This window comes from Aspergillus tanneri (assembly GCF_003426965.1).
Source record: "Aspergillus tanneri strain NIH1004 chromosome Unknown AapTan_4_pilon_pilon_pilon, whole genome shotgun sequence".
Classification (NCBI taxonomy): Eukaryota; Fungi; Ascomycota; class Eurotiomycetes; order Eurotiales; family Aspergillaceae; genus Aspergillus; species Aspergillus tanneri.
The window spans coordinates 947,952-974,805 of NW_022984631.1; the positions used below are offsets into that span (position 1 = coordinate 947,952).

General features: G+C 46.6%; 8 protein-coding genes across 8 annotated transcripts; 3 read left to right on the forward strand and 5 right to left on the reverse strand.

Moving 5' to 3' along the window:
- Positions 1 to 970: 970 nt before the first annotated feature.
- Positions 971 to 1,453, forward strand: ATNIH1004_005521 (uncharacterized protein; the record flags this gene model as incomplete). The annotated part of the gene is made up of 2 exons (XM_033570175.1): positions 971 to 1,007; positions 1,077 to 1,453. 2 exons carry the CDS (start codon positions 971 to 973, stop codon positions 1,451 to 1,453), a joined length of 414 nt encoding a protein of 137 aa, XP_033426207.1.
- A 3,222-nt stretch (positions 1,454 to 4,675) lies between these two features.
- Positions 4,676 to 7,107, reverse strand: ATNIH1004_005522 (Zn(II)2Cys6 transcription factor; the record flags this gene model as incomplete). The annotated part of the gene is made up of 6 exons (XM_033570176.1): positions 4,676 to 5,183; positions 5,228 to 5,386; positions 5,439 to 5,619; positions 5,665 to 5,854; positions 5,905 to 6,856; positions 6,938 to 7,107. The coding sequence occupies 6 exons, from the start codon at positions 7,105 to 7,107 to the stop codon at positions 4,676 to 4,678; spliced, it is 2,160 nt and encodes a 719-aa protein (XP_033426208.1).
- Positions 7,108 to 7,503: 396 nt separating this feature from the next.
- Positions 7,504 to 8,739, reverse strand: ATNIH1004_005523 (CaiB/BaiF CoA transferase family protein; the record flags this gene model as incomplete). Its single annotated transcript, XM_033570177.1, has 1 exon — positions 7,504 to 8,739. One exon carries the CDS (start codon positions 8,737 to 8,739, stop codon positions 7,504 to 7,506), a length of 1,236 nt encoding a protein of 411 aa, XP_033426209.1.
- A 419-nt stretch (positions 8,740 to 9,158) lies between these two features.
- Positions 9,159 to 13,340, forward strand: ATNIH1004_005524 (uncharacterized protein; the record flags this gene model as incomplete). Its single annotated transcript, XM_033570178.1, has 6 exons — positions 9,159 to 9,354; positions 9,410 to 10,392; positions 10,710 to 10,774; positions 10,859 to 11,132; positions 11,187 to 13,149; positions 13,198 to 13,340. The coding sequence occupies 6 exons, from the start codon at positions 9,159 to 9,161 to the stop codon at positions 13,338 to 13,340; spliced, it is 3,624 nt and encodes a 1,207-aa protein (XP_033426210.1).
- Positions 13,341 to 13,478: 138 nt separating this feature from the next.
- Positions 13,479 to 14,264, reverse strand: ATNIH1004_005525 (2-deoxyribose-5-phosphate aldolase; the record flags this gene model as incomplete). The annotated part of the gene is made up of 1 exon (XM_033570179.1): positions 13,479 to 14,264. The coding sequence occupies one exon, from the start codon at positions 14,262 to 14,264 to the stop codon at positions 13,479 to 13,481; it is 786 nt and encodes a 261-aa protein (XP_033426211.1).
- Positions 14,265 to 18,961: 4,697 nt separating this feature from the next.
- Positions 18,962 to 20,236, reverse strand: ATNIH1004_005526 (uncharacterized protein; the record flags this gene model as incomplete). Its single annotated transcript, XM_033570180.1, has 12 exons — positions 18,962 to 19,029; positions 19,080 to 19,140; positions 19,231 to 19,242; positions 19,299 to 19,350; positions 19,404 to 19,460; positions 19,522 to 19,584; positions 19,628 to 19,685; positions 19,736 to 19,772; positions 19,821 to 19,879; positions 19,952 to 19,975; positions 20,021 to 20,098; positions 20,146 to 20,236. 12 exons carry the CDS (start codon positions 20,234 to 20,236, stop codon positions 18,962 to 18,964), a joined length of 660 nt encoding a protein of 219 aa, XP_033426212.1.
- A 2,827-nt stretch (positions 20,237 to 23,063) lies between these two features.
- On the forward strand, positions 23,064 to 24,964 carry ATNIH1004_005527 (sugar porter family MFS transporter; the record flags this gene model as incomplete). Its single annotated transcript, XM_033570181.1, has 2 exons — positions 23,064 to 23,715; positions 23,766 to 24,964. The coding sequence occupies 2 exons, from the start codon at positions 23,064 to 23,066 to the stop codon at positions 24,962 to 24,964; spliced, it is 1,851 nt and encodes a 616-aa protein (XP_033426213.1).
- Positions 24,965 to 25,813: 849 nt separating this feature from the next.
- nscB (metallo-beta-lactamase type thioesterase nscB) lies at positions 25,814 to 26,828 on the reverse strand (the record flags this gene model as incomplete). Its single annotated transcript, XM_033570182.1, has 2 exons — positions 25,814 to 26,560; positions 26,619 to 26,828. 2 exons carry the CDS (start codon positions 26,826 to 26,828, stop codon positions 25,814 to 25,816), a joined length of 957 nt encoding a protein of 318 aa, XP_033426214.1.
- Positions 26,829 to 26,854: the final 26 nt, after the last annotated feature.

Consider the following 26,854-nt stretch of genomic DNA (forward strand, 5'->3'; position numbering starts at 1 on the left):
GAGTCGAGCACAATTTTGCCGGGAAACGAAGCTGGGGTTTTCTGTTGCGGAGTCGAATATTCTCATGGAATATGTCATCCTGAATCTCCGCAATTTCGGCTCAATCTTTGCGAGAAGCTATGTGGGGGCAATAGATGCATAGTAAGACTCCTATGTATGTCGGTAAAAAAGAATTTCAATTATCCCTGTAGGCTTTGCTTCCTTGTAGCACTAGCTACGGCATCCAACATACTAACCAACTTTGGTTTCTTGCCCTTGTCATTCCCTTCGTTTAAGAAAGGGTACACGCAGTTGAGATTGTAAACTTTGTTTCCTCTTGTAACAACGCCCCGTAGAGGGCAGTCTGTTCAATAAGACTGTCCTCAGAGATGTGACCAACCAGTAGATTGCCAATGAGCCCAAGGTAGGGCCCATCTTAGTCTGCAATACGGTGCTTCTTGTTGTCGGCACTTTACGACAGCCGTCCGGTTTTACATTCGAACATATCTCAGTTTGATCGGATGGGACGATATTTTCTGCGCCATCAACTGGGTACTCCTGTCTCTTCAGTGTTTTATTGCACGTGAAGTATGTCAAATGGACAACCCGACTGCCTCGTCGTATCTTCTAATTAATCATTCGGTGACAAGTTATGGGTATGGGCTGCCACATGGCAACCATACACTCAGTTCAAAAAAAGAATATGTTCCTCAAGGTAGGGAATACCTAGCCATCAGAATCTATCCCAGTAAGCTAGTTCAAGCGTTCACAGCTTGACTTCACCACCATGATCACGTATCTTCTCGACCTCGGTCCCATCAAGCTTAGTTTCTGCGCACCTTACTTGAGGATCTTTCCTGGAACACGTTTCCGCGTGGGCTGTTGTGTAGTAGCCGCATTCGTGATTTCTTCAACCGTCTCAGAGGTTTTCGTCGTAGTGTAGCACACCCGCTCATAAGACATTCAGTTCCACTGAGAAAGTGCCTGGAAAATGTCTACAGCTGTTGACCTTTATTACATTGTCTTCGGTATACTCCTGGTTACAGACGTTGTGCTTTTTGTGCTCCCCATTTCACCACTACTCTGATTGTAAATAGATATGGGAAAGCGCGTGGGAGACCCAGAACAGAAAATTAATTTATCCAATACCATCGTCACCAGTGTTATCCGCGTGACATTCCTCCAGATCTTCAGCAGCGAGAGCATCACCTGGACTTGTTCTTCTGCTGACTTTATCGCAGGGGAGTTAGTCGATGATCTGAACTGGAGGTCCGCCAAGGTGGGAGTCGCAATTGTAATTGCATCTTGTCCATTCTTCAAAGCACTGATCGGCTTGCATCTTCCTCGACTGGCCCGTTTGCTGGGAATATCCAGAACGAAGGGATCTACGGCCGGTTCCTCGGGGTATGGCGGAAAAAGTCGCTCTGCCGACCAACATCATTCCCTTCATCAGTCGATCAGGCTAGGGAATTAGTCGGCCTTACAGACCAAGACAACCATCCAGAGTAACGCGAATAGATCCGAGGAGCCTATTCTTCCATTTTATGAGAACGAGGACATCAAGTTTACAGCGTATGTGACTGTAAAGCATGGGATAGATAGTCAGATAGCGAAGGTACAGTCATATCGGGAGGAATGATATTTATTTAGCTTAATTACCTATTTTATGTGTTTTTTAGAATATTTTAGCCTAGGCAGGCATGTACTACGAAAAGTAAATTACCGCCGGAACAGTTTGGTCCCTGATTTAGTCTTCGACTATAAACTTCGAGGATAGCAATAAATCTATAGTAATTATCGTGGTTTGACTCGAGAATGAGGGGGCGAATAAATTCGATCCCTGACCCTGTATACCCCATACAAGGCCGACCTACCGAGAGTTCACTCTCAGTCCTTCAGTGCTGCTGTAATGACCGCTAATTCGTATATTCAGTTGCATTCCTCTCTCCATGGCCCTGATCCTCATCTGGCCTGAGCAATCGCCTGGACTGGACGATTATTAGTATGGTATTGGTTCCTCTGGGCGAGCCACTAGACCGTTTCGTGCAATGTCCTAAAGATTCAGCGAGCCAGGATGGTGGCTACATTCCTGTCTTTGGGTGCATTAACGCCCCTGAAAGAATTTCTTCTGTCCAGGGTACTTACCTTGCCTTTTGTCCCTCATCTGGCCACAATTCTTTTTTTTTTTTTTACGCCTTGGCCGGCATTCGAGCAGAATGGGAGCCAAATCCATAGATCTCGACCGGCCCCCAGCTGTGTATTATCGCAGAAAGAACTTCATCGCCTTGGTGATTGCAGTCGGATTGATGGCCATCAGTCTGTATGTGGCTTATGTCTTACCAGTCAACAATTTGGCCGCCTTTAATGCGGATTTTAAGAAATCTCCTCTTCCTCGACTGGTTGTCCGTGTTGATATATTCCTTTCGATCCTCAGGGCCACACCCCAATAGCACTATGATTTCTACTGTCTTCACCTTAATCTCTAGTGTAGACGACTCTCTTCCACGCCTACCATGCGCATCGATTCCTGACTAGCCTCGTCTAGTTTGCCGTCCTCCTCGTTGGCCGACTAGGTGGCATTTTTGGTTATACTTTCTCATCGGCGGCCAGTTAGTAGGTTTGATTGGGGCCATCGTCTGCGCAACGGCAAAGTGATCGGTGGAAGCGTGCCGTGTGGTCTGGCTGTTACAGTACAGCTCACGTTTACTTTCATCATCGCAGAGGTTGTGCCCAACAAGGCTCGTCTAGTTGTCAATGCCGGGTTGTTCATCGCTACCTGTCTGGATGGAACGCGAAGCATAAGGGCGAAAGTAAGTTGAACGCACTGAAGAAGTTCGACTATGTTTGATTCGTGCTCTACTAGGGGGGCTTGGTCCTCATGTTGCTTGGCCTTTATGAGTTCCTTCTAGCATTCTTGGATTGACCTCAGCCTGATGGACCACATTGAGTTGGTACATCTTACGCATGGCATTTCCCCCACATTATATCGGTGTTGGTCGTTGGGTTTGCTGCTTTGGTTGGATTTGTATTCTGTAGTCAGCTCGGTATTTCACCGCCACCATGTCATTCAGATCATCAGTGTGCTTACAATAATCAGAAATTTTCATACCCCTCGGACACCCCCTTCTACTACTATCCCTACTAAACGACCGTGGATACTCCGGGACAGTGGGCTCTGCCATCGTCGGCAATATGGTGTAACTCACTGAGCCTTTTGTGGCCGAGGCAGTTGGCGCTCTATTCACGACTGGCCCTATTAAAACTGGCTGGAGCCCGGTACGTCCTACATTCACACCACCACACCCTGAGTCTAAACTGATTGTCACAAGTTACGGCTGGCTGTGATGTTATTGTTGACAAAATTGTCGGAGGACTGGTAATGAAGCCATTAGGATACAGCGAAAATCAGCTCATTACCCGCACGGTGATAATCACTGCCTTTTCAGGAGAACTGGCAGCCATCAACCAGCATCGTCAGAGCTATGGAATAGCGGTAGAGACCTTTAATCCCAGATATCTATGCGATCCATATTAATGTGTCACTGTTTCTAGTTCACAGCAATCGAGGCTTTAAACGTGGGCTACCTCGAGCTAATCACGCTTGTTATGTATCAACTTTCTGTAAATCAGAGGACACCGGACTGGTGAGTGAATTTCTGGGCTCTGCAAAGCAAGTATCAGGAACAATAGCAAGTATGTATATCCCATCCACCTTGCTGTAATAAATACCATGTCTATAACAGGGTTAATTAATCCCAGCCCCAATTTACGTCGCCATCACCCTCAACAACCGCCTCATATTTACGCTTCCAGATCATGTATATGCCTTATCTGTAGTTGCAGGACTTTCTCGCTCATCACTGGTGAGTCTCCAAGCCGTGTCGCATGAAACTCCTGACACAATGCAAGCCGTGCCGGATATGCACTCAAGAAATACAAGAAGTATTTATACAGAAAATTTATAACAGTAGAAATCTGTGTAGTTCCTGTGATTAGGAACATTTGTTTCACAACAACCTATATTATCCCACTTCGATATACTTACAAAACATATATATTCCCCTCTTTTTCCTCAACAACATTTACTTCCTTGTCTCTCCACTTCTCACCGTCACTCCCAGCACCGGACAACTTCGCCGCAACTTCATATCTCGTCCACCAGAGTAGAGAAAAATGCCGTAACCATAGATAGGCCACCAAAGGCAATTTACCGAATATTTCCTCTTCACCGTGTCCGTCACAGACGTCAGAATCTATGTTTTTAAACGTTCCAGTAGCTTATATTTATCAGTATATCATCCAATGGCTTTTCTCCCCAATAGAAAGAAGCTACAAACCGTACATCTATACAAGATAGCCCATGACAGCTCTGTTTTGCACAAAACTTCCCTTGCACACCTTTAGTCATTCTACTGTATCTAAGTTTTCCACCTTTAGAACTCCATAAGCAACTGATGTATAATTGACTCCGAGTCAGGCCTTCCATGATTTAGTACCTTTCAGTTTGACTCTGCCCCTTTGTTAAAGGTTTGACTAGCACTCATGTATCATATCCAGGATAGTGCGCTCTTTAAAACCGCAGCAGATGTTGACCCCAGGGGTCCCCTATCTTCAAAAGCCACTAACTTCGTAGTTCAGGGTATGCTGCAGAAATGAGCACATTTTTTTAAAAGAGGCAGAGTCAGTACCGCTACATTCAGAGAAACCGGTACAAAAACTGAAGATTCTGTAGGTTAAGTAAATCTTGCGATTGTGGCGTTCCCAAAACATCTGTAAAGTCCTCTGTGAAGTTGAACAACCCATACCAGTTATTTGGCGCCACAAGATCCCCGCTCAGAGTATACGGAGACGTATGTAGTGAGGGAGCGAGCATAGGATCATGTCCAGCGTCAATCATGGCAGTAGGGGTGCTGGGAATTTGATGACTATCTGCCTCACCTCCACTGGCTTGTGTCTCTGTCGGCTGCGTTGGTTGAGCAGACGGGTTAATAATATCTGTCAGCCGGAGAGTGCGAGCCGTAGAATCGTCTAGACAACGAAAAAACAGATCTAGCACCCAGTTCTCTAGGTCCCATGTTTTCTGCAGTTCTTGCAAGCCCAGGAGACAGAGTCGGGCGCGATGTTCTGCCAGCTTACGGGTCGTGCCTGTTGTTCGACGGCAGTGGATAGTTTGGATACATAAAGTGGAAAAGGAATGAGTGATCCTACCAATTAGCAAATGTCTGGATTATGCACATTTGGAACTTACAGATGGGTTGGGCCATGCTGAACGAGATTGTGGGACAGCATGTCCTCAATGATCCTTGTGCTCTTCGTGGCAGCGTCTAATGCAACCTGGCCCAGGTCTTCCATGGCAGAACTGGAAGGATGAAGAAATAATGACCGATACAGTAGGACATAGAGGTAGCTATAAACTAGTAAGCCACGCAATGTTAGTAGGATGATGTCATTCAGCCTACTTGTATGTCATGTGTAGGAGTCCTGTTAGGAATATCGCCCTCGGGGTAGTAATATTTCCCAGCTTCAATACCAAGGGTAGGTTAGACTCCCACTCGCGAAGTTGTTGGTGGAGCTTTTGCCGTAGTGAGGTGTCCACAGAATGTTGAATGGGCAAATACTGCGTTGAGACAATAGTGCGCACTATCTCAGTCAGCTTCATCAATGGCAATAAAACGTGAAACATACATATCCTGGCTAGTCGGGCCATTTCAACCGGATAAGTCACATCTTCCACATTCTGTGTACCAAACACACTTTGGTTCTCGGCTGCTTCGTTTTCCTCGATGTCGCTCGTTTCGAGCATGGCCACGTCGCAGTCTTCATCTCGTATTCGAGTCGGCAATCCCAGAGCAGACGCACTTTGTTGATCACGGATCTTGAAGACATTAGGAACTTCACAGGGAAAAAGCATATGGAGGCACTCACGTAGAGGGCCCACCATATCCGCTTCCACAGTTTCTCTTCTGCTGAAGAGTGGAAAGAGAGCTTTGACCTACAAAGATCAGCTAGGGCATTAAATAATCCCGATGATACAAACATCATATGCATCCCTCGTTTCTGAGCTAAACTGATAGCGACACCGAGCCAAAACCGCGTATCTCGCTCTTCTGATGGTCCTCCGCGCCAATAGCTCAACAAAAAGAGCGCCTGCAGCTTGATGGTTTTGTCAGACTCCCAGTCAGCATCAAAGACTGCTTTCGCTTTGCTATAGAAATGAAATTTCGCTTGATATCGAATCTCAAATTCCGTCCTTGCAAGCTCTTCATCCGTACACAGACTGACACCAATAAAAAATATAGCCTGCAGCAGGAGAGGCGGGATCGTCCCCTGGAAATATGACCGTTCTACCCCCGCACGATCGAGGACGGGAAAACATGGATGAAACCAGGTGAAATACGCTCTAAGAAGGGTCTCACAAGTTTCTTTGGGAGGGTAAGAAAATACCCCTTCCGCGGTTAGCTGTGCCTCTAGCTTGGCCTTGTGCACCCGGATTGCCTCGTCTCGGGTGCTATTGGACTCGAGCCTTTCAGGAATGGGGTAGTGGAGACGGGTCATCTGCATGACATTAGTTGATCCCTTTTCTGGGGATCTTCGGCCCTCGTCAATGACACATGTCAGGGGACTTGACTCGCCGAGGAAGACTCTTGCCGAGTCGCCAGGCGTAACCCATGGGGCTCTAGGACTGTGAGCCCGACGGTGAGGTATACCCTGCTGGGGTACCTGCAAAGCATTGGAGTTTGTCGATAAACCATCATCATTTCGAGACCTCAACGAGATACTGGAATCTGCGGTCGCTGGGGGAGATACACATGTAGAATGGCTCTCGGTTGTTGGGGTAGGGGGCCCTTGGATACTATAATTCTTCTTGCGCGGATATCTGCAACAATCGACACGTTGGCACCGATCGCCCAGGGGATTCCAGATTCAGAAAAAGCCTAATGGCACAGTTCATGCTTACTTTCCTCTCTTTGAGATACCAACTTCGCAGGGCACGTTCATCGCAACGCAGTTCTGACAGGGGCGTCTCTCCAGTACATTGCAGCGGATACGACGCCGATTGCAATGAAGACACGCCTGCCTAGCCCGAGTTCTCACTGTATGACGGTTGGAATCAGTCTCTGGAGTCATTTTGGATGGTTAGTTGGCAAGTTCAACTCGACATTGAAGGAAGTCAACAAGGAAGAAGCCGAATGGAATGTGGTTGACGCATGTCGGCTATTTGGGTCTTGGCATTCTCCTCGGCTTTATGCCCCTCCTTACTGAGACAGGGGGCTGAGCGACAGGACTTGGAGTGCAATTCAGTCATTGGTGGTACTGCTTTATTTGAGATTGTGGTTATTAATTTTATTTGTTGAGCATAGTTGGTTTTGAGAGTACATGTTTCATTTCCTGTTGAATAACTATAGCCAAAATCAAAATATATTTTACGGGACACTCTCTCTATTGTTTTTCACGAGCACATTCTAAAAAAAATCTGGAAATCTATTCAGCAGTATTGAGGCGTCCAGTTCCCACATTGGCTGGTTATTCCTCCTCAATGCCCAACTCTGCTAATATGGATGTATTATGCTCTCCAACATCAGGCACCGCATCCATACGGGCATCTTGGTTCATTCCCGGTGGTATCAACGCTGGTACTTTCCCCATGGGAGTGGATACTTCTGTCCAGCGACCGCGCGATTTCAGTTGAGGATGATCCCAAACACCTTGCATATCGTTGACACTCGCATTTGCAATGGAGGCTTCGTCGAGGAGATGGAGCACTTCTGCGGCAGAGCGAGTCGAAAATGCCTCACAGATGATGCTTTTCAGCGCGTCGCGGTTCTTAACACGCAAGGAATTGTTGACGAATCGCTCATCTGTCGCGATGTCAGGCTTGCCAAGGACGAGATCGCAGAATTTTGCCCATTCTCGCTCGTTCTGAATTCCCAGCATCACTGTCTTGCCACCGCCGGTTTCAAAAGGCCCATACGGATAAATGGCGGCGTGGGATGCCCCGACCGGTTTCGGACCAGATGCATTATTGTATGCGTAGTACATGGGGAATCCCATCCATTCGACCATGCTCTCCAACATGGAAATATCAATATTAGATCCAGCTCGTTTTGGGTCTCTATCCCTCTGGATCAGAGCGGCCAAAATGTTGGAGTATGCGTAGCTGCCGGCAGAAATATCCGCAATGGATATGCCAACCTTGGCTGGTTCTGTGCCTGTGCCAGTGACAGATAACATGCCAGCCTCGCTTTGCACAAGAAGATCGTAAGCCTTTTTATTGCGATAAGGTCCTTCAGGACCATACCCTGAAATATTGCAGACAATAAGCGACGGATGGTCCTCCTTCAAGCTTTCATGCGATAGGCCGAGCCTTGCGCTGGCACCAGGAGCTAAGTTTTGAACGAGAACATCCGTCTGGCGTAGTAAATGCATTAGAATTTGGTGATCGCGCGGTTTCTTTAGATCAAGTGCCAGGCTTTCCTTGGACCGATTTGCCCAGACAAAATGCGAGGCGAGTCCGTTGACGCGAGTATCATAATTGCGTGCAAAGTCACCCACTCCAGGCCTTTCGACTTTAATGACCCGTGCGCCTAGATCGGCCAACTGTCTGGTACAGAACGGAGCGGCAATGGCTTGTTCCAAACTGACCACGGTGATACCTGAGAGGGGACCTTTGGGATTGGATGGTGCGGCGTGTGTTGATGCATTGCGGGCAGCCGGAACGTGGCGACTCAGCGCCTTAGCAAAAGGCCGCGACAGACTCATATTGTAGTGCTGGGACCAGGCACTGGTATAGCCAAGAAAAATTATGGATACCAAGCACACCAAGCAATGATAAGTAAATAAATACTGCTAATTATACCTCGGAAGGATCGTAAGGGTGGAGAAGTCGGCTATATGCCGGCTATAAGCCGGCTATATGTACGCCGGCTTGGCGGTATGTGCATACTCCACGCCACTCGATGCAGACACATAAAAGGACGCCTCTTGTTGAGAGCACTAGTCAGTTGTCCCTGATAGATCATAGATCGGTTCTCTGAGTGCAATCCATCATGGCGGGGATACATATCCAGACGTGTATATGTCGTGGGTTTCGTCCGATATTGCGCAAGACGCGCCCCACATCGGGATTCTGGAGATTCAATCCCCGGTCAAGCTTCTCTACTACAACGCAAAGACCGCTGATGGAGCTGACTGGTTTCACCGAGGAGCAATTAACGGTCCGTGATGCAATTTCTGCCATATGTTCTAATTTCCCCAACACGTACTGGCAAGAGTGCGACCAGAATGAGCGAGATCCCAAGGAATTCCACGCCGCATTGGCCAAGGATGGATGGCTGGGAATTGCACTGCCAGAGGAGCACGGCGGTGCTGGACTGGGTAAGGCCCAGCATATGGGAATATTCCAATTAAGCAGCAGTACTGACAATTATAGGCATTTCGGAAGCCACCATGATGATGCAGACCATCACTCAGTCGGGTGCTGGTATGGCCGGTGCCCAGTCCATTCATGCCAATGTATACGCTACGCAGCCGCTAGCTAAGTTTGGTACCAAGAAGCAGCTAGAGGAGACAATTCCCAAGATCATCAACGGCACCTGGAGAACCTGCTTTGGTGTCACAGAGCCGAACACCGGCTTGGACACGTTGAAGCTCAAAACCTTGGCGCGCAAGCTTGCAGACCGAGAGGTGTACTCGATCTCAGGACAGAAAATCTGGATTACATGTGCGCAGGTCGCATCTAAAATGATTCTCTTGGCCCGTACAACGCCTCTGGAAGAGGTCAAAAAGTCTGGCCAGGGGCTGTCGATGTTTTGTATTGACCTGGCTCGAAGTAAACCTGGATTGGAGATGCGCAAGATCAAGAAGATGGGTGGCCGAGCAGTAGATGCGAACGAGGTTTTCTTTGACAACTACGAAATACCATCCAGTACCTTGATTGGCCGTGAGAATGATGGATTCAAGATTATCCTGCATGGAATGAACGCCGAACGATGTCTGCTAGCTGGAGAGGCCTTGGGTCTAGGGTACGCGGCCTTGGAACGAGCTGCGCATTATGCAAGCGAGCGAGTGGTATTTGGTCGACCAATTGGACAGAACCAGGGCATAGCTCATCCCATGGCGGATGCATACATGAAGTTGGAGGCAGCCAAGCTCGCCACATACCATGCTGCGCGGTTGTACGACGTCTCTAAAACGGACGAGTCGATCCCATTGCACTCTGTGGGCGTGGCCTGCAATAGTGCCAAGTATCTGGCCGCTGAGGCTGCTTTTACAGCTTGTGAAAGAGCAGTTCTCAGTCACGGAGGCATGGGATACGCGGTGGAATATGATGTGGAGCGATATCTGCGAGAGTGTCTGGTGCCTCGCATTGCACCAGTGAGCCGTGAGATGATTCTAAACTATATTAGCGAGAAGGTGCTTCAATTGCCGCGAAGCTACTAGGGATCTAAAATGATGAATTCACAGTAAATGGCACTTCATAATTGAAGTTGACAATAATTGACAGAGAACACAAAAAACAGAGGCTTATTGTAGCAGTGGATGCCTAACATGTAAGGCATAAATGACATCAATGTTATTCCGACTCCGGCAGTGTCATACCTGAGGCAGCAAAGTCTTCACCCGTGACTCACATTATCTTTTCTTCCCAAACAGGTTGGGTTTCCACGACAATGGCTCTATTCTAATTGAAATTTTCTAGATGGACTAGATAATGGATAATGGAAACACAGCTATCCATCGCGGTGTCAGGAAAGTCCCCAGCGCTTGTCAACGTTGCCGGCGCCAGAAACTTAAGGTTAGTGATCCCACGTTTCCCACAGATCAGTATTAAACTGTCTATCCAGTGTGATGTAAACCGTCCATGTACTTTGTGCTCAAGGGCCGGCGTCGACTGTCAGCCTGCTACAAGTACTCACTGGAGGGTGTACCAGCACCGCGACTCGGAAGAGGAGCCGGCTACAAAACGAGTTCGCACAGTCGCTGATAACTCTACTGAAACTGCGCGCGGACCAGCAGCAGAAGAGGATGCAGGTTCCCAATTTCCTCGTCCAAAATGCTCTATTCCGAGTGACGAGGGTCGAACAATCGAGGAAAGGGAGATCCCTGTCGCCCAGGCATGGAATTCAAGCTCGACCATATCTCTGGTAGATAGGGTATGTCGTTCTGCGTATTATTTTTCTGTATATCTCGCTGATAGACTGATTAAGGCCTTTACGCTACATAATGCAGCCCCGAACTGTCTTCCAGCAACGAATGCCATCCCTGGAGGCCACCCGGGGGAGCTGAGACCCGACAACTCGGAACCAGAGGAAGAGTCTAGACCAAGGATGCTTGATGACTTGAATTCGAGATCAGGGAACCGCTTATTACCTAGGCTGCGGTCATTTACTCAGCCACGGCGGAGTGCTTCCGCAGAGCTTGCAATGCTCCTCCCTAGTCGTCAGGCTGCAGCTTTGCTTGTGGACACTTACTTTGACCGAGTGCACTGGTTCATGCTCATCTTTCATCAAGACTACTTTCGACGGCAATGGCCAATGTTATATAATCATTCCAGTGGCGGATTGTCTAATGACCATAGTATTGGGTTCATCAGTACTTTTTTAATGGTTCTCGCTATTGGGCTACAATATATTGGGGATCATCGTCGGCGCCTATTGTCCTCTTACGGCATAGATGCGGATGACTTAAAAGAACGGATCTTCTCAGTTGTCAGAGCCAAGTTGCTCGATATTATATCCGTTGGCTCACTAGAGGCTGTCCAAACCTGTGTTTTGCTAGGGACTTACTACCTATATCACGGTTCCCCTAGATTAGCTTGGCCAGTGTGCGGATGTGGGCTGCGGATTGCCCAAGCACTCGGTCTGCATCGCAAGATATCAATAGTTAACTCAGAATCGAGCTCTGTGGCTGCAGACGTACGCAAAAAGAATGAGGCGAGAAAACGGAGCTGGTGGGCAATTTACGAGATTGAAACGTTTTGCTCTATGACTTACGGGTACCCTCACAGCATCAGGGACGCCGATTGTGACGTGGAGCCGTTGGATCCGTCCGCAAAGTCTGAAGATAGTCAGTCGCCTAGCTCGTTTGATCAGCCATTGAGTGGAGAGGCCACTCTCCTATCGTACAAATACTACATGTCCAAGCTCTCACGTATCACCAAAAATGTCCTAACAGAGCTGTATCACATCGGCCCCAATCCCGCAGGAAGCCCAAAGCTCAACAACCCTGCTTCAAGTCCACAACATACGCTTAAAACAGTTTCACAATTCGATACACGGCTAAAACTGTGGCACAAAGAAATCCCATTAAGATTGCGGTTCGAAAGTGGGGTTGCCATGGGTGCCGGCTATTCTTCCCCAGACGAACTAGACCGCGATATCGGAGGGTCAGGTCCTACTTTCGAGAACCACATCTACCAGCTTCAGGGACTCGCGCTCAAGCTTGGCTACGAAAATGCTAGGATCCTGGTTCATCGTCCTTTGCTTTCCTATAAGTTGGTCACCAAATCATCTGACCCGAATGTCAGCAGCACAAACGGATCTGGTTCCACTCAAGTCGACCCATATCATCTCTGCCTGCAGGCTTGCCACGAGGCAGCAATTAGCATATCAGATATCATATCTAATCCAATTGTCGACATTGTATCCGCGACATATGCTGCATCGTTTGTCAGTATTCATGTCTTCACGGCTGGAGTGACTCTGGGTATTCTCAGTAGCATCGAACCTCTTACGCCTCGATCTCGCGAGGCCAAAGTTGGTCTCCATCGTCTGATGGCAATTCAGGAGAAATTACGAACTCGATCTGTTTTGGCTGTGCAGGGCCTTGAAATCCTGCAGCGATTGACGAAGCTTGTAATGGAGAAGGAGCTAAATACTATGCTTGATCTATCAAAGCCAATGGACTCAAAATTGCCTCTTAGAGAGAGCACTTCCAATGCCACCGATGGGTCAGATTATTTGCAAGATGCTCAGCTGGCCACTCGTCAAAACGATCCGGCCTCTAACCCCACATCCTCAGGGTCCTTTATGCACGCCGCGGTGTCTGTCATCCCTGAAATGGCAATGCCAGTGACGGGGCCGTTTGAGCCGGATGATACAACTACCGATAATTGTCTACAGTATATTGAGAATCCTGCCTTATCTGAGGCCCTGTATGATTTTGATCAAGGTGTGACTCAGCGCAGCGAAATATCACAGTAAATACTGACTTTCACAGCATTGCTATCACATTCATCACAGTGTCCACCTAGATCCGAGGATTTACATGACTCGTCGTTTCTTCCACCTCCCGATGACGAGTTCGCAATACTCGAGCAAACATGGATTTGGGGATGGGACAATCTACCACCCTATGAATAATAATCATATACAATTGAGCTGATGATTACGGCTTCTTTTAACACCTCCACATGAAATTCACATCTGAGTCAATGTTATGGCAGGGTTCTTTGATAGACTATCACATATCACAGTAACTCCATGAATCAAGTGTACCACTCAATATCCCCCCAGACCTTCTTCACTCATGGGTTTGAACGACACCTTAGTCGGCTCATTGCCAATTCCACGCTTCCTCGCCTCCTCCAGAATTGCCACTGTAGCTGTGGCACCGATACGAGTAACACCCAGTTTCATAACATGTAATAGATCATCTAAAGTCCTCACACCACCAGCGGCTTTAATTTGCACGTTTGGCCCCGAGTTTTCCCTCATTAGCTTGAGATGCTTAACCGTTGCACCGCGGTAATTGTATGACCCATCATTCTGCTTTACAAACCCATATCCAGTCGACGTCTTGACAAAGGCAACTCCCAGTTGCGTACAGATCTCACACAGACGCACAATGTGTTCTTCTTGGAGATAATCATTTTCAAAGATGACTTTGAGAATGGCTCCGTGGTCCGTAACCGCCTCATTAATCTGTCGAATTTCCTCCGTGACATAGTCCCAATCACCTCCAAGGACTTTACCCACATTCACAACCATATCAATCTCCTTTCCGCCTTGCTTTGCAGCAGCGGTGGCTTCCATGACCTTGATTTCCGTTGTGCTATTGCCATGTGGAAACCCGATCACCGGACAGACGAGCACGTCGCTGCCAGTGAGTTCCTTTTTAGCCAGGGGAATTAAATATGGTTTTACACAGGCGGTAGCCACGTTGTTTGTGCGAGCGATTCGCAGACCGTCTGTGATATCGGCGTCGGTCATAGTGGGATGTAGTAAAGAATGATCGATCATTTTGGCCAGTTGGCTGAGGGTGACGGTGATGGTATTGGAGGACATTTTTGGTGGTCTGATAAACTGATCAATCTGAATGACTTTTGTTAATATAGAGTCGATTGGCAGTGCACGGCCAATTTATATGATAGAGTATCCGGCGGAGGGACTTTCTTATTTTAGTAGCGACCGGAACCACTTCCTAATTCGGTAATCTCCTCCACCGGCTCGATTTTCCTAAACAATAATTTCTTCAGTTAACATGTATGCATTGCACTACATTTCTCGATTTCCACTAACATAACTGAATATTGCGCTTAATCTTGCGGCCTATTATAAACCTTTACTGGCTAACACTAAATCTCAGCGATACTACCCCGGAAGACCGACAGCATATGGATTTCACAATGAAAAGGGCTCTTGTTCCATGAAATTGATATTTCAAGTCATTTGTCAGGGGCTGAACCCGTAGAGCCTATAAGATAGGCTATGTACAAAAGGAATCGTTGAAGAAGGAAAGAAGGAAGGGGAAAAGGTGTGGTTTGGTTGTCTCTGGGCTAGTAGAGATAAAACCACTTGACCATATAAAAAGGCTTTAAGGTACAATGACAACTGATCGAATATCAGTCGCATCTAGCGCCCTACAGGAGCGAAGGCCATGCCTGAGCAAGACATTGGGTTCAACGCTTGACAAAAGGACAGGTAAACAAATAGGAAAATATCACGTGACATGGATGTTCTGTTCGTGAGGCACAATTCTCTTCAATTCCTCAAGGCAGGTTACAGGTGGGGTGGCATCGTTAGTAACAAAGAATAGCTTATACTTTCCTATTTTGGAAGGTATATTCTTGAGGTGTACTCATACTGTGTCCTGTACATGCTACAAATGATACATAGGGCTTGTAGCTCGGCGTGGTCTAAAAAAACCTCGGCGTGGGCTAAAATTCTGCCCCGAGACTCACCGCTCTTTTTAGACCACGCTGAGCTTATGCCAAGAATAAACTCATCATGGTCTAAATGATTAGTCAGTATTCTTAGGCCACGATGAGATTTTCAAAAGATTTTTAGACCACGCTGAGCATATGCACTAGGGCTTAATTACTATAATTGGTAAGGTGTAGCCCTAAGGATATTTTGTACTACACAATACAGAGTATCCACTCTGCATATACTCTGTATAGGTTGACCAAACCACAACAATGGCTGGTACCGAAGTTCGGGAAAGAGTGGTAGAATGGATCAACAATATCCCAATCCAGGTATGTGTATATATGTTTATTATATACTGGGTATATACAAACCCTATACTAATATACCCAATTATCAGAACGAGGTGCAGGAATCTCATAGAGATGATTCTAGTAGTATAATTAGTACTAGGTCTACTCCGTCAGATCCAGGAGATGATATACAGGAACAAGAATCTTTTACACCAATAGTAATGGGCCTACAGCGGGTTAGTGTATATCTAATATATACATAATATATACTAAGTCTATGTTAGGAAGCAGCTACTTCAGATGGTGTTGTCGTTGCGCGAAATGCCAGTATAAATTAAGGTTAAAGAGATTCAAGAACATCTTTTAATACGTCTGAATATCCAGCAACAGCAGCAGAACTCGTGGTATTCTTCATTTTATTCATGACTGCAATCCATTTCCATCCTCAAGGAATCCAAATGATTTCTCTGAGGAAGAAATAAATAATATTTTTACACGGCTTATGTCAAAGGTATGTAGAGTATATATCTGTTCTATACTATACTAATACTTTAAATAGATTCAGTTTGCAAAAACCATACAGGGGCTGCAAAGCTCGTCAAAATGGATCTTCTAAACAAGCTTGATGATAACGGACAACACAAGGCTTGGCATAGATCTTATATATGTGGTTCGGTAAAGGCCTGTGAGCGGGTCTATGATCATATGCTAAGTATATCACGGGCATATGACCGGGTTAATCTTGATTTACTTAATGAACAGCGCTTACGTTACGCCGAACCCTTTTATCCTCAAGCAATTGATCAACTAATCAAAAAGAAACTGAAGATGTCTTCTATGCTTTTATGAAATGTTGGTGGCAGGATGGAGGTCCTTGTGAATATCAAGGTATCAAGACATGTGGTGAAACACCACCGGTAATGTTTTATCGAAATCAGGTATGCTTTAGGTACATATACTGCATATATTAAGTATATACTAATTAACCCAGAATCATTTTCTTGGTTGCCCCAAGAATTCAGATATTGAACCTTGGCATTATGCTCATCCAGTTCGACGATTTGCTCAGATTGATAAGACTTATCTTCAAGTTCTTATGGAACATGGAACAGGCCCAAAAATAGAAGAATGTGATTTCATTGCTCAGCCAACATCCCGAAGAAGATGGTGTAGTAAGTATATTTCTAGTTTTATATATATATATATATATGCTAAGTATAGGATTAATCTAGCTCGAGCACATACTCACCATACCGGCAGGCTTTACATTCCAAAGTGTAAGGTTAAATTTGACTTGTACATTCCAACATCCTGGCAACGGTTTCCTTTCTTAATTTTGATTTGTCGATTAAATCATATTCATTTTCCACCACCTCCAACACGATTACCTAAAGATATTGCAGATGAGGTGGTCCAAATGATCTCCCAGCATAATATCCTTGACCTAACTGCAAGTAAGTATATTTACTCTATATATACAGCATATACTAAGTATCTACTCTATTTAGGACGGTTCATGATCTCTCCACAGTTCACTGATATATATGATCGATTTGGTCCCTCAACACTACGTGTATTACATCAAAGTCTTAATATTCAAGATAGGGTTCAAGCTTTGATCCGAAAACAGAGACTCTTAACTTATCCTGAAGGAACTGATATTGCTGGTATGACAATAGCTACTGCTTTTAGGTATATGCTCAGCTGATACTAGGGGTATTACGTGAATACGCCTTCGACCAATTAAAAGAGGACGACCAGCAATGGATACGTGATGTCCATTTCTTTGATCCACGGCATTTTCTTATTATATGCTGTACATATGCTCAGGCGAAGGCGTTTATTAATATCAAGCATATTGAGATGGACCTCTCATTCAAAATGGTTAATGGCAAGACGAATGTCTTCTCAATTTCTGGGTGGAATCCATATGTGCGAAGTATGTATCTAGTATATTTTTTAATATTGCTCACTAACTTGCAAGTTACTAGGAATCAATACCTTTGCATATGCTTTTCTTAATCTCGAAACACGCGATGCATATGCTGTAATGTTCTCAAAGCTATTTAAGATACTTGGAAATGTGGCTCGCTCACCTATACGGTTTCCCCATATTCAACATGGTGAGAATGAGATCTGGACTATAACTATCGATATGTGTAAGAAGCAAGCACCAGGTATGTAATAAACAGAATATATGCCCGGTATTTGCACCCTGTTAAGTATATTAGGTCTTGGAGATTATTTGCATACGCTAGACACATCCCGAGAGTGGTCTGAGCACCTTCCCTATGTGATTATATTCTGCCAAACTCACTTAAAGCGTAATTTTCGCTTAAAGTATAAGGACCACCCTGCAGAGCACCTACTTAACAGCCTTTTAGAAGCACCGTCCAAACCTGATTTGCTTGAGCGTATGGACTACATATGCAATACATATCCTGAGACTAAATCCTGGCTAGAGGGAAAGAAACGGCCGTGGATCTTAAGTGCACTGACCCCGGAACAATCAAAGATACAGATTGAACACTGGACATATGCTCGGAAACATACCGGAATTAGTGAAAGTAGTCATTTTCAAGATAATCAAGGTGTTGGCCGGAAGCAGTCACTCCTGGCAGCTGTTTTAAAGTAAAAGTATATCCAAGGTAGATGCGGAGCATAGTTAATAATATACTAACTATATACTTAGATTGCGAAGGTTTACATTTGAGGCCTTTACTCAGAATAAGATACAGATTAAGGAGGGTATTCCACCTTCATGGAAAATCCAAACGAACGTTCAAAGGCGCACTAAGATTATTCGAAAGCAAAGTATGTTAAACTAAAGGGCTGGAGCCTGTTTAATTTCTCTAGCTAATTACTATATTATCCCTATTGCCCTTATTGTCCCTACTGTCCCTATTGTCCCTATTGTCCCTATTGTCCCTATTGTCCCTATTGCCCCTATGGTTCAACATGAACAGTGTATATGCTGTTTACATACCAGGCTAATACTATGCATAGATCAACAGCAAAAAGGCAGCGAACCGCCGGCAGAAGAAGCCACACTTGCCATGGAATCCAGGGAATCCATATGATACACCTCTTCAAAATACAGACGGAGTGGCCATGCAGGACACTGATTCCCTATCAGTATCTAGCCTTAACACATGCTCGTCTTATGCCGGGCATGTACCTGCAAGTCAACGAACACACCCACTTAGCACTGTACAGAGTGTTGGTAAAGATAGCGTTATCGAGACCCCTGTTAGATCACCCGCTGTGTATATGCCAAACATAGACCCTTTAGAAGAGCGTTTAAAGGAGCTTGAGGGACTTAAGCGACGAAGAGATATGGTTGAGCGAATTGAGGAGCTTGAGGAAGAGGTAGAGGGGAAAGAAGAAGAAAAAGGGAAACCCCTGCAAGTGCAGAGCATACACCTAGTAGATGTATAGTATGTTAAAAAGCCATTTCAATTCCTAAACGATGGCTAGACTAGTATTTGCTCTACTTATTCCTAGACTCCATAATTTATCTCTAAAACCAACCGTGCATATGCCCTACGCAGTCTCCGGCACGACTCGGCAGCATCTTCTTGCGCGCGCCGGCTGCTTCCGGCTACCGGTGGCTACAAGTTCTCAGCAGATGTTTAGTATAAGGGGGATGTGCTATACTTACCCTTGTGACCCTTCTTCGGTGGAGCACGCTTGCGCTTGGGGGCAGACGGTGGGGTAGGTGGCTAGAGGGTAGTGGGGAGATTTGCGCTGCATATACTCAGTATATTATAAAGAGCTTAGGTTCCAGGGGCACATGCCTTGTGACCAGAGACCTTACCCAGCCTCTAGGAAATATTAGCATACGCAGGGAATACGTAGAGTAAATACCCGGATCACATACAGGACGATGGAACTCAGTCCCAAACTGCTGAGCAAAGTCGTTATCTTCCTGGCTAGTGGTTCTTAGTTATATACTATGCATATAATACAGATATGCTCTACTCACGCCAGCTGCTCGAGGAAGTTACAGTAATCCTGAATAATACTGTACATAGGACCCTCACTAGCATACGTTAGCCCTACGCCCAACGTACACATATATATATGCGGAGGGGAGGACATACCCAGGCTCCTTCACGTAACGGGCAGTTCTCCATCCTCTGCTAAGGATCCATCGCTTTAAAGCGCTGTCAATTATTAGCATATGCTCAAGAGAAGCTACGTATCCACTAACTTTTCGCACGAATGCGCTCAGCCTGGGGAATGTTGGTGCGGAAGGGATTAAGAGCTATGAATCCTTAGCATCTGCTAGACCTATACAAGGAATAGACAACTCACTGGCACCGGGATGGGCGTTCCGGATGTGGCGGCGAAGCTATGGAATAGGTAGCATATACAACGATGTGCTAAAAACGCGACCTACAGCAATCTGAGAAGACGGGCTGGCCACACATTTGGTTGCCATTGACTGCGATGTCGCATCTGCGAGGTTGTAGCCCATGCTTAGCATGTGCCAGGCATGTTAATTACTTACACCATGCTATTAAACCTGACAGCTTGAACCAGGAGTTGGGGCATCTGTAAATAATTAGCATATGCTGCACATCTGTGGGGGCCCCATACTCTCGTTGTCCGCGGTGGTCACAGGTGTGCGGGGGTCCGGGTGTGGGCGCCAAGTGGGGTTTGGATTCGGGATGGGACCTGCATATGTTAAGCACATGTTGTGAATATATTAAGTAGATACTTACCGTGAAAGTAACCGTAGTCGGGGTGGGGGTTCACCGCCCCAGCGACCTCTGGATTGTCAAAGTCTTCACGCGAAAGCTGCATTCTCTGCATATTGATGGTATATGCTGAGAACAAGGCCCCTAAACAAGAACTAAAATCATCAGTGTATTCTGACATGCAAAAAACGAGAAATTGGGTCACAGATTGGTAGTATATGCACTGGGTATGCAGAAAAGAAAGGGTCACACAAATGGTTGTAATTATATACTCTGGGCATACAGAAAGGAAAGGGGAGAAGGAGAGGTTTCAAGTCTTCCGGTCAAGGTATATACGCGGTATATGCCAAGAAGGGACATGCGATACTCACTTAAGAAGGGGAGTTTAAAGAGAGAAGAAGAGAGAAAGAATGAAGAGAAAAAAAATTAGGTCTTCTAGTTCCAAAATAAATGCAAACGCGGCCAACATTTTTATTACCCAATTTGGGTGTAGGATCATTCACAGTGTGTTGCAAAATCTGCCTCTATTGTTTGATATAGTGAATATGTTGATTATATATATTGATGATGCAATGAATAATCTCACGCAGTTTAATATTTTGAGCATATGCTCAGCATATGCACCGACCGGGGACTGACGCTAGGCCAAAAGGTCAGCGTGGTCAAGCTACGCTGAAGGGATTCAACATGGTCTAAAAGGTACGGAAAATTTAATTTTAGACCACGCTGAGCCCATGCCAAGAAAAGGCTCACCGTGGTCTAAAAAGGCGGTGGCGGAGGTGGCAGAATTTTAGCCCACGCCGAGGTTTTTTTAGACCACGGCGAGCTGGCACCCGTGATACATGGGTGTCTGCCCTGGTTCCACCTCGCTTAGTCATCACATATGCAAGCTAGTTCTTAGCCGGCCACACATTCAATGGAACTGTCAGAATAAAGCTAGTCCATATTGGGACATCATGTGAATATATATACCCAATACTCCTCATAGGGGTTGGGCAGAGAATCCTTCTGAATACAACCACTTCAGACCCCCCAAATAATCGAACAGGAACAAGCAATCGCTTCCAACATCTTTGAGGGCTAATAGGGGTCAACGGGACCATCGGGGCCAACGGGGACAATATGGTAATTGACCCGAAGTCAAACGGCTCCAACCCTTTACATTGTCGATTTCTCCATCCAGGGAGTTTAGTTGATGTGAATTGCCCAAGTGCTGATGAGGGAGGGCTCCAGGCAGTGTTTAAATGTATGCGTTGAAAACTTGCTCCTAATATCTTGGTATTCATATTCTGTATGGATTTCCTAAAGAAGAAAAGCATGGAAGATAAAGCTATTTGGGCCGAACTAATGAGTGTAAACTAAATGAAACATAGTACAATGTCGTAGTTAGGTAACTTGATACTTTGAACTATCAAAGGCACTTAAGCTTAGGGAAAGAAAAAAGTCTGAGATGAGACATCCACGGAAACTGCAGAACAGGAATCCAAAAACGAGTGGAAATCAAATAAACAAATAGTTTCAACAGCCCATCTACGCAAGGAGATAAAGCCCAAGCATCCAATAGTACAACTCCAAAGATACCAAAGCCGAAGCCGTGCTATCAGTTGCAACTTCCTTCGTCACATCCTCGCTCTTTCAACTTAGACGACTATCATTGAAATCAATATTTAACTGCCGATAACTCCAACCACAGGCAAAAAACAAGACGGCAAAGCTCAAGACCGGCACCATTAGTACATCAAAAACACAGGAAAAGATATAGCCACCAGTTACACCGATACGGCCATCACCATCGGTCAGTACAAAGCCGACAGGGTACGGCAGCCACAGGAGATTCAGCCACTCAGCTAGGATAATAGTCACAATCAATACCAACCCGGTCAGTAGTTTAGCGGCTGTCATGAACAATACTCATAACAAGGATCCGCGAGGCGAACGTCCTAGGACCAGCGAAGGGAAGAGATGGCCTAGTTGAAGTATTGGCGTAGAACATCTGGCGGGCTATTCTATTGCCGAGATTTTCTCTAACAGGTGCAATATGTGAGATTCCTAGCGAATCAACTGCAACCATTCTTGGTATTAGGTAACACCTCGCCTATCGCTCCACTGACAAAGATGCCGAGACTTGGCCGAAGCATACCACAATCATCACACGGAAATTTAACGGATGTTTTTTGTGGTGTTACTGTTAACCAGTTAACCTCGTCATAATTAAAGCACATCAAGCTGATCTGGAAAGCATTTCTGACCTAGCTCACAGTTTCTAGGTGCCAAACCGGCCATTTATATGTAGACCGATGGCATTGACTGAATATCACAACTAGCGGGATGGCATCTCCTGGCCACCCCATATATAGTATCCATCGAGAGTGCCCACGCCACGCTATATTTCCCTGACCAGTGGCTCGTGGTACGCCAACATTTCATTTCGGTCGTTCCCTGCTCACCGGGCGGGAATCACCGAAACTTCCATGGTGGCCGAATAATAGGGGTGGCGAACTCCCGAGACAACGTTAGATTCTGTAACGTGTGCCACGCTTTCGATTCGCTTGGAAGTAAGCACGATGACATCGGCCGCGCCAACAATCCGTTCCTCCAACAGCAGGCCTGGCATTGGTGGGGTGTAGGCCAAGCCTTGGCAGACCTTCGGACTTCCTGATTTGACTATTCCGCCATCACTCCGCCAAGTTCGTCACAGCGGAACCAAGAAATGAATCTTGGAGATGAGACCAAACATCGTCTCGGATGAGGTCGCGCACAAGAAGTCGTCCTATGCTGGGACCGACCTTCTCAGCATTCCCCACAATCGGAAAATACAGGCGATGGCAGTTCGCGGGGTCGGGTAGTCCGAGTATAAAAATGGGTCCGTCATCCCGGGTTGACTCCGGGGTAAGAGCTGGGCTTCACTTGTTGAATCGTACTGGACTCACTAGTGTCACACGATGTCAAGTTATTATGAGAAAGAGAAGACCTCCGGGGCCTTCCCCCTGTCAGAACATGCCCAGGACCAGTCATCGAACTCGTCCTCCACGCCTAATCTCAGCAAGGAGGAACGCATCAGGAAGGAACGACAGCAAGCTGAAGCCAGCTCTGGGCTGAATAAATGGCTTGGGTGGATGGGAGACCTGCCGGAATGGAAATTTGGCGGAAAGCCCCTGGCTGGGAGAGCTCTGAATTGGTCGATTGGGTTCATTGCCAGCTGCGGCTTCCTGATGTTCGGTTATGACCAGGGTGTACTCAGTGCTCTACTCACGTTGGATTCATTTCAGGAGAATCTGTCCCTCATGACGCCTCGCGACAAATCGAACGACCTGTGCTGGTTGGATAGCCCCACAAATACAATACCTCATCCCGATCACTGCAAGGGTGACGCCAACACCCAGGCCGCCGGTGTCGCCGTCTATCAAATCGGATGCTGGTTGGGCTCACTTGTGATCCTGATGTACGGTGAAAAGTGGGGACGGAAGTCTTCTACTTTTTGGGGCTCCTTGATTATGGTCATTGGGACCATCATGCAGGCCGCGTCATTTGAATATGGCTTGTTCGTTTCTGGTCGTGTTGTCGGTGGTATTGGAAACGGCATGGTGACTTCTAGTATGTTTTCGGTCCATTTTCCAATACTATGTACTAATGCGTGAGAACAGCGATTCCCACATGGCAGAGTGAATGTGCTCGCCCTCATCAGCGAGGAGTCCTGATCATGCTGTCGGGAGCATTGATCTCGGCGGGTATCATGATCGCATACTGGGTGGATTACGGCTTCTATTTTCTCGAGGGGTCCGTCCGTTGGCGATTCCCAATCATGTTCCAGTCATTCTTCACCATTGTCGTGATGATTGGTCTTCTGTACCTTCCGGACTCCCCACGATGGTTGATCATGCAGGGTCGCCACACGGAAGCGCGCGATGTCACTGCGCGCCTGGTGAACAAAGCGGGAGATGACCCAGAAGTTGACGAGGAACTGCGCAACATCAACGATGCCTTGGAGGCCCAGAGCAAGGGTGGACCCTTCCGGTACAGCGAGCTGCTGACGAACGGACCGTCACAGAACCTTCGACGAGCCGGGCTGGCCATGATATCGCAATTCTTCCAGCAAATCTGCGGTATCAATCTGATTACCTACTATGCGACATTCCTGTTCGAAAACTCCCTCGGTTTCGGACCATCAATGTCTCGTCTTCTCGCGGCCTGCAACGGCACCGAGTACTTCCTTGCATCTCTCGTTTCATTGCCGTTGATTGAGCGAACCGGTCGACGCAAGTTGATGTTGGTAGGAGCGTTTGGCATGATGGCTTCCATGGCGGTACTGGCAGGCACCGTATCAACAGGAAAACAAATGGACAACGGAGCTCCCAAATTGGAGACGCGGTACGGCGTCACAGCCACGGTATTCCTGTTTGTCTTCAACTCGTTCTTCGCCATCGGCTGGCTGGGTATGACCTGGCTGTATCCCGCGGAGATCACCAACCTACGTATTCGTATCCAGGCCAATGCGTTGTCAACCAGTTCCAACTGGATGTCTAACTTCCTGATCGTGATGATCACGCCCCCTGCTTTTGCGAATCTCGGCTACCGGACGTATATCATGTTCGCCGTGTTCAATGCCGCATTGATTCCATGCGTGTTCTTCTTCTTCCCGGAGACCAAGGGTCGTACCCTGGAAGAGCTGGATGTGGTCTTTGCCAGTGCCAATGCTCAGGGGATCAGCCCAGTTAAGCAGAGCTTGGAGATGCCTAAACTAGTAGGACAGGAACTCGACCGTGAATTAGCCAGGCACTTTGGGGTTGGGAGCGATGAGGAGACTACGGCGACGAGGGAAAAGGAGGGTCCTGTGCATACTTGACTGATTTTATTTCCAATATGTAACTATAAATCTGATAGACTTTGGTGTCTGGCTGTAACTAAGATTCCGGGCTGGAAGGGCGGGAATAACGTGGGTGTATTGGAATATTCTTTTCCTTGATCTCTTGTGATATACATTGTTTAAACATCTTTCTTCCATTCCAAATGATCAGTTCTATTGCATTGGGAGACGGGACCCCAAGTTAGTTGACTATCACTTTCAATATACACTTAGGATTTCTACAGTCTACTTTTGGGTAGCTCTGGGATTTGTAATCATATTGTAACCCTCTAATGCCAGCTTGGACATAATAGTAATTACACAATAAGAAATCGCACTCAAGTAATGAAAGGAAGAATTAAGCAAGAAATATGTGACAAATACCAGACGCAGAACATAGCCAAAGAAAAAATACGAGTGAGCTACCAAGAGAAATAACAAGCCAATATAAAATGACCAAACGAGACGAATACCTAGATACCAGACAGGATACCGCAGACAAAAATAGAGATTAAGAGGCTGTCACTGATGGCCATATTCATCAGTGAGAGAGTAATGAAGATCGAGCAAAAGAAACATATTCTGGGTAGATCAAATACCTATACTCGGCCTGTATTACATTGGAGTTGAATTTGTAGCCAGGTCTATTGGCTGGCAAGTGTATGTGGATCAAGACAGGATGTCCTGAATATGGTACCTTAGGGCTTATACGTGGACAGCGCTGGAGAATATCATCAGCCTAGTGGACCGTGTTTTTGAGCATGTATTTACAAACTAATAGGAATGCAAAACACTACCCTTGTATTTATGCATAGCTCTAAAATATACAATTTTATTAGCATATAAACTTTATCGCCTAGTTGTTCGACGGATAACTGCAAACCACCTCCTCTTTACTGGATCGCCCGGTTCAAATCCCACCTTTCGATCCTCCGCCAACTTCCATAAAATCTGCAGCAAAAACGGCGCCAAAGCCTGGTCAACCACCTCCTGCGGCACTCTCCCAAACATAGCCCTCACAATCTCATACAGCGTCATACCCCCCTTTCTGCCCCCTCCCTTACCAACCTCACCGTCCACCTTCTCTTTCTCCTTTACTAATACCGACAAAACCCCTCTCACCCGCGCCTCCTTATGCCGAATATACTCCTCCAACTTAGCAGGGAGATTTTGAATAGCCGCTCCATGAGCCGGATATCCTATGCCACACCCCAACCCGGCCATACAATCCAGACTCTCCATATACCGTCCTAGATCCGGCGCAACGCTGTACCCATGCCCTAGCACATTATCACCTGTGAAAAGGGCATTTTCTTCCTCAAGGAGGAAACACATATGGTCTATTGAGTGGCCGGGGGTGAAGATGGCGCGGACGGTGGCTCCCTGCACGGTGAAGATTTGCCCATCCATTATGGGATTTTGGTCTGCATCGGGGAGGTTTTTGTACACGTGTCCTGCCAGACTGGTATTGTAGGAAATTAAATCGGGGACGCCGCCGGTATGGTCGCCGTGCCAGTGGGTGAGTAGGATGTGGGAGATGGAGATGTTGTTGGAGTGGAGATGGTGGGTTAAGCGGGAGAGCCAGATGGGGAGGCCCTACAGGTCTCAATTTCATACTTTAAAGGGTAAATATAGAGAGGATATGATGGGTTACCTGTCCAGTGTCAATCAAGATCCGAGACTCGCCCGTTCCGACGAGATAGGTGTTGGTGCCTTGTAGGTGCATGGCGCCTGGATTCCCCCCGAGAATACGGATTACTCGACTGCTGAGGCTCGAGATATCCGGTAGAGGGGGGAGGTTGGCCTCCTGGCCGGAGAGATATTCCTGCCAGAAGTTTTGGTTGAAGGGCATGCGGAGGGCCATTGCTTTCTGAGTACTCTAGGAATTAC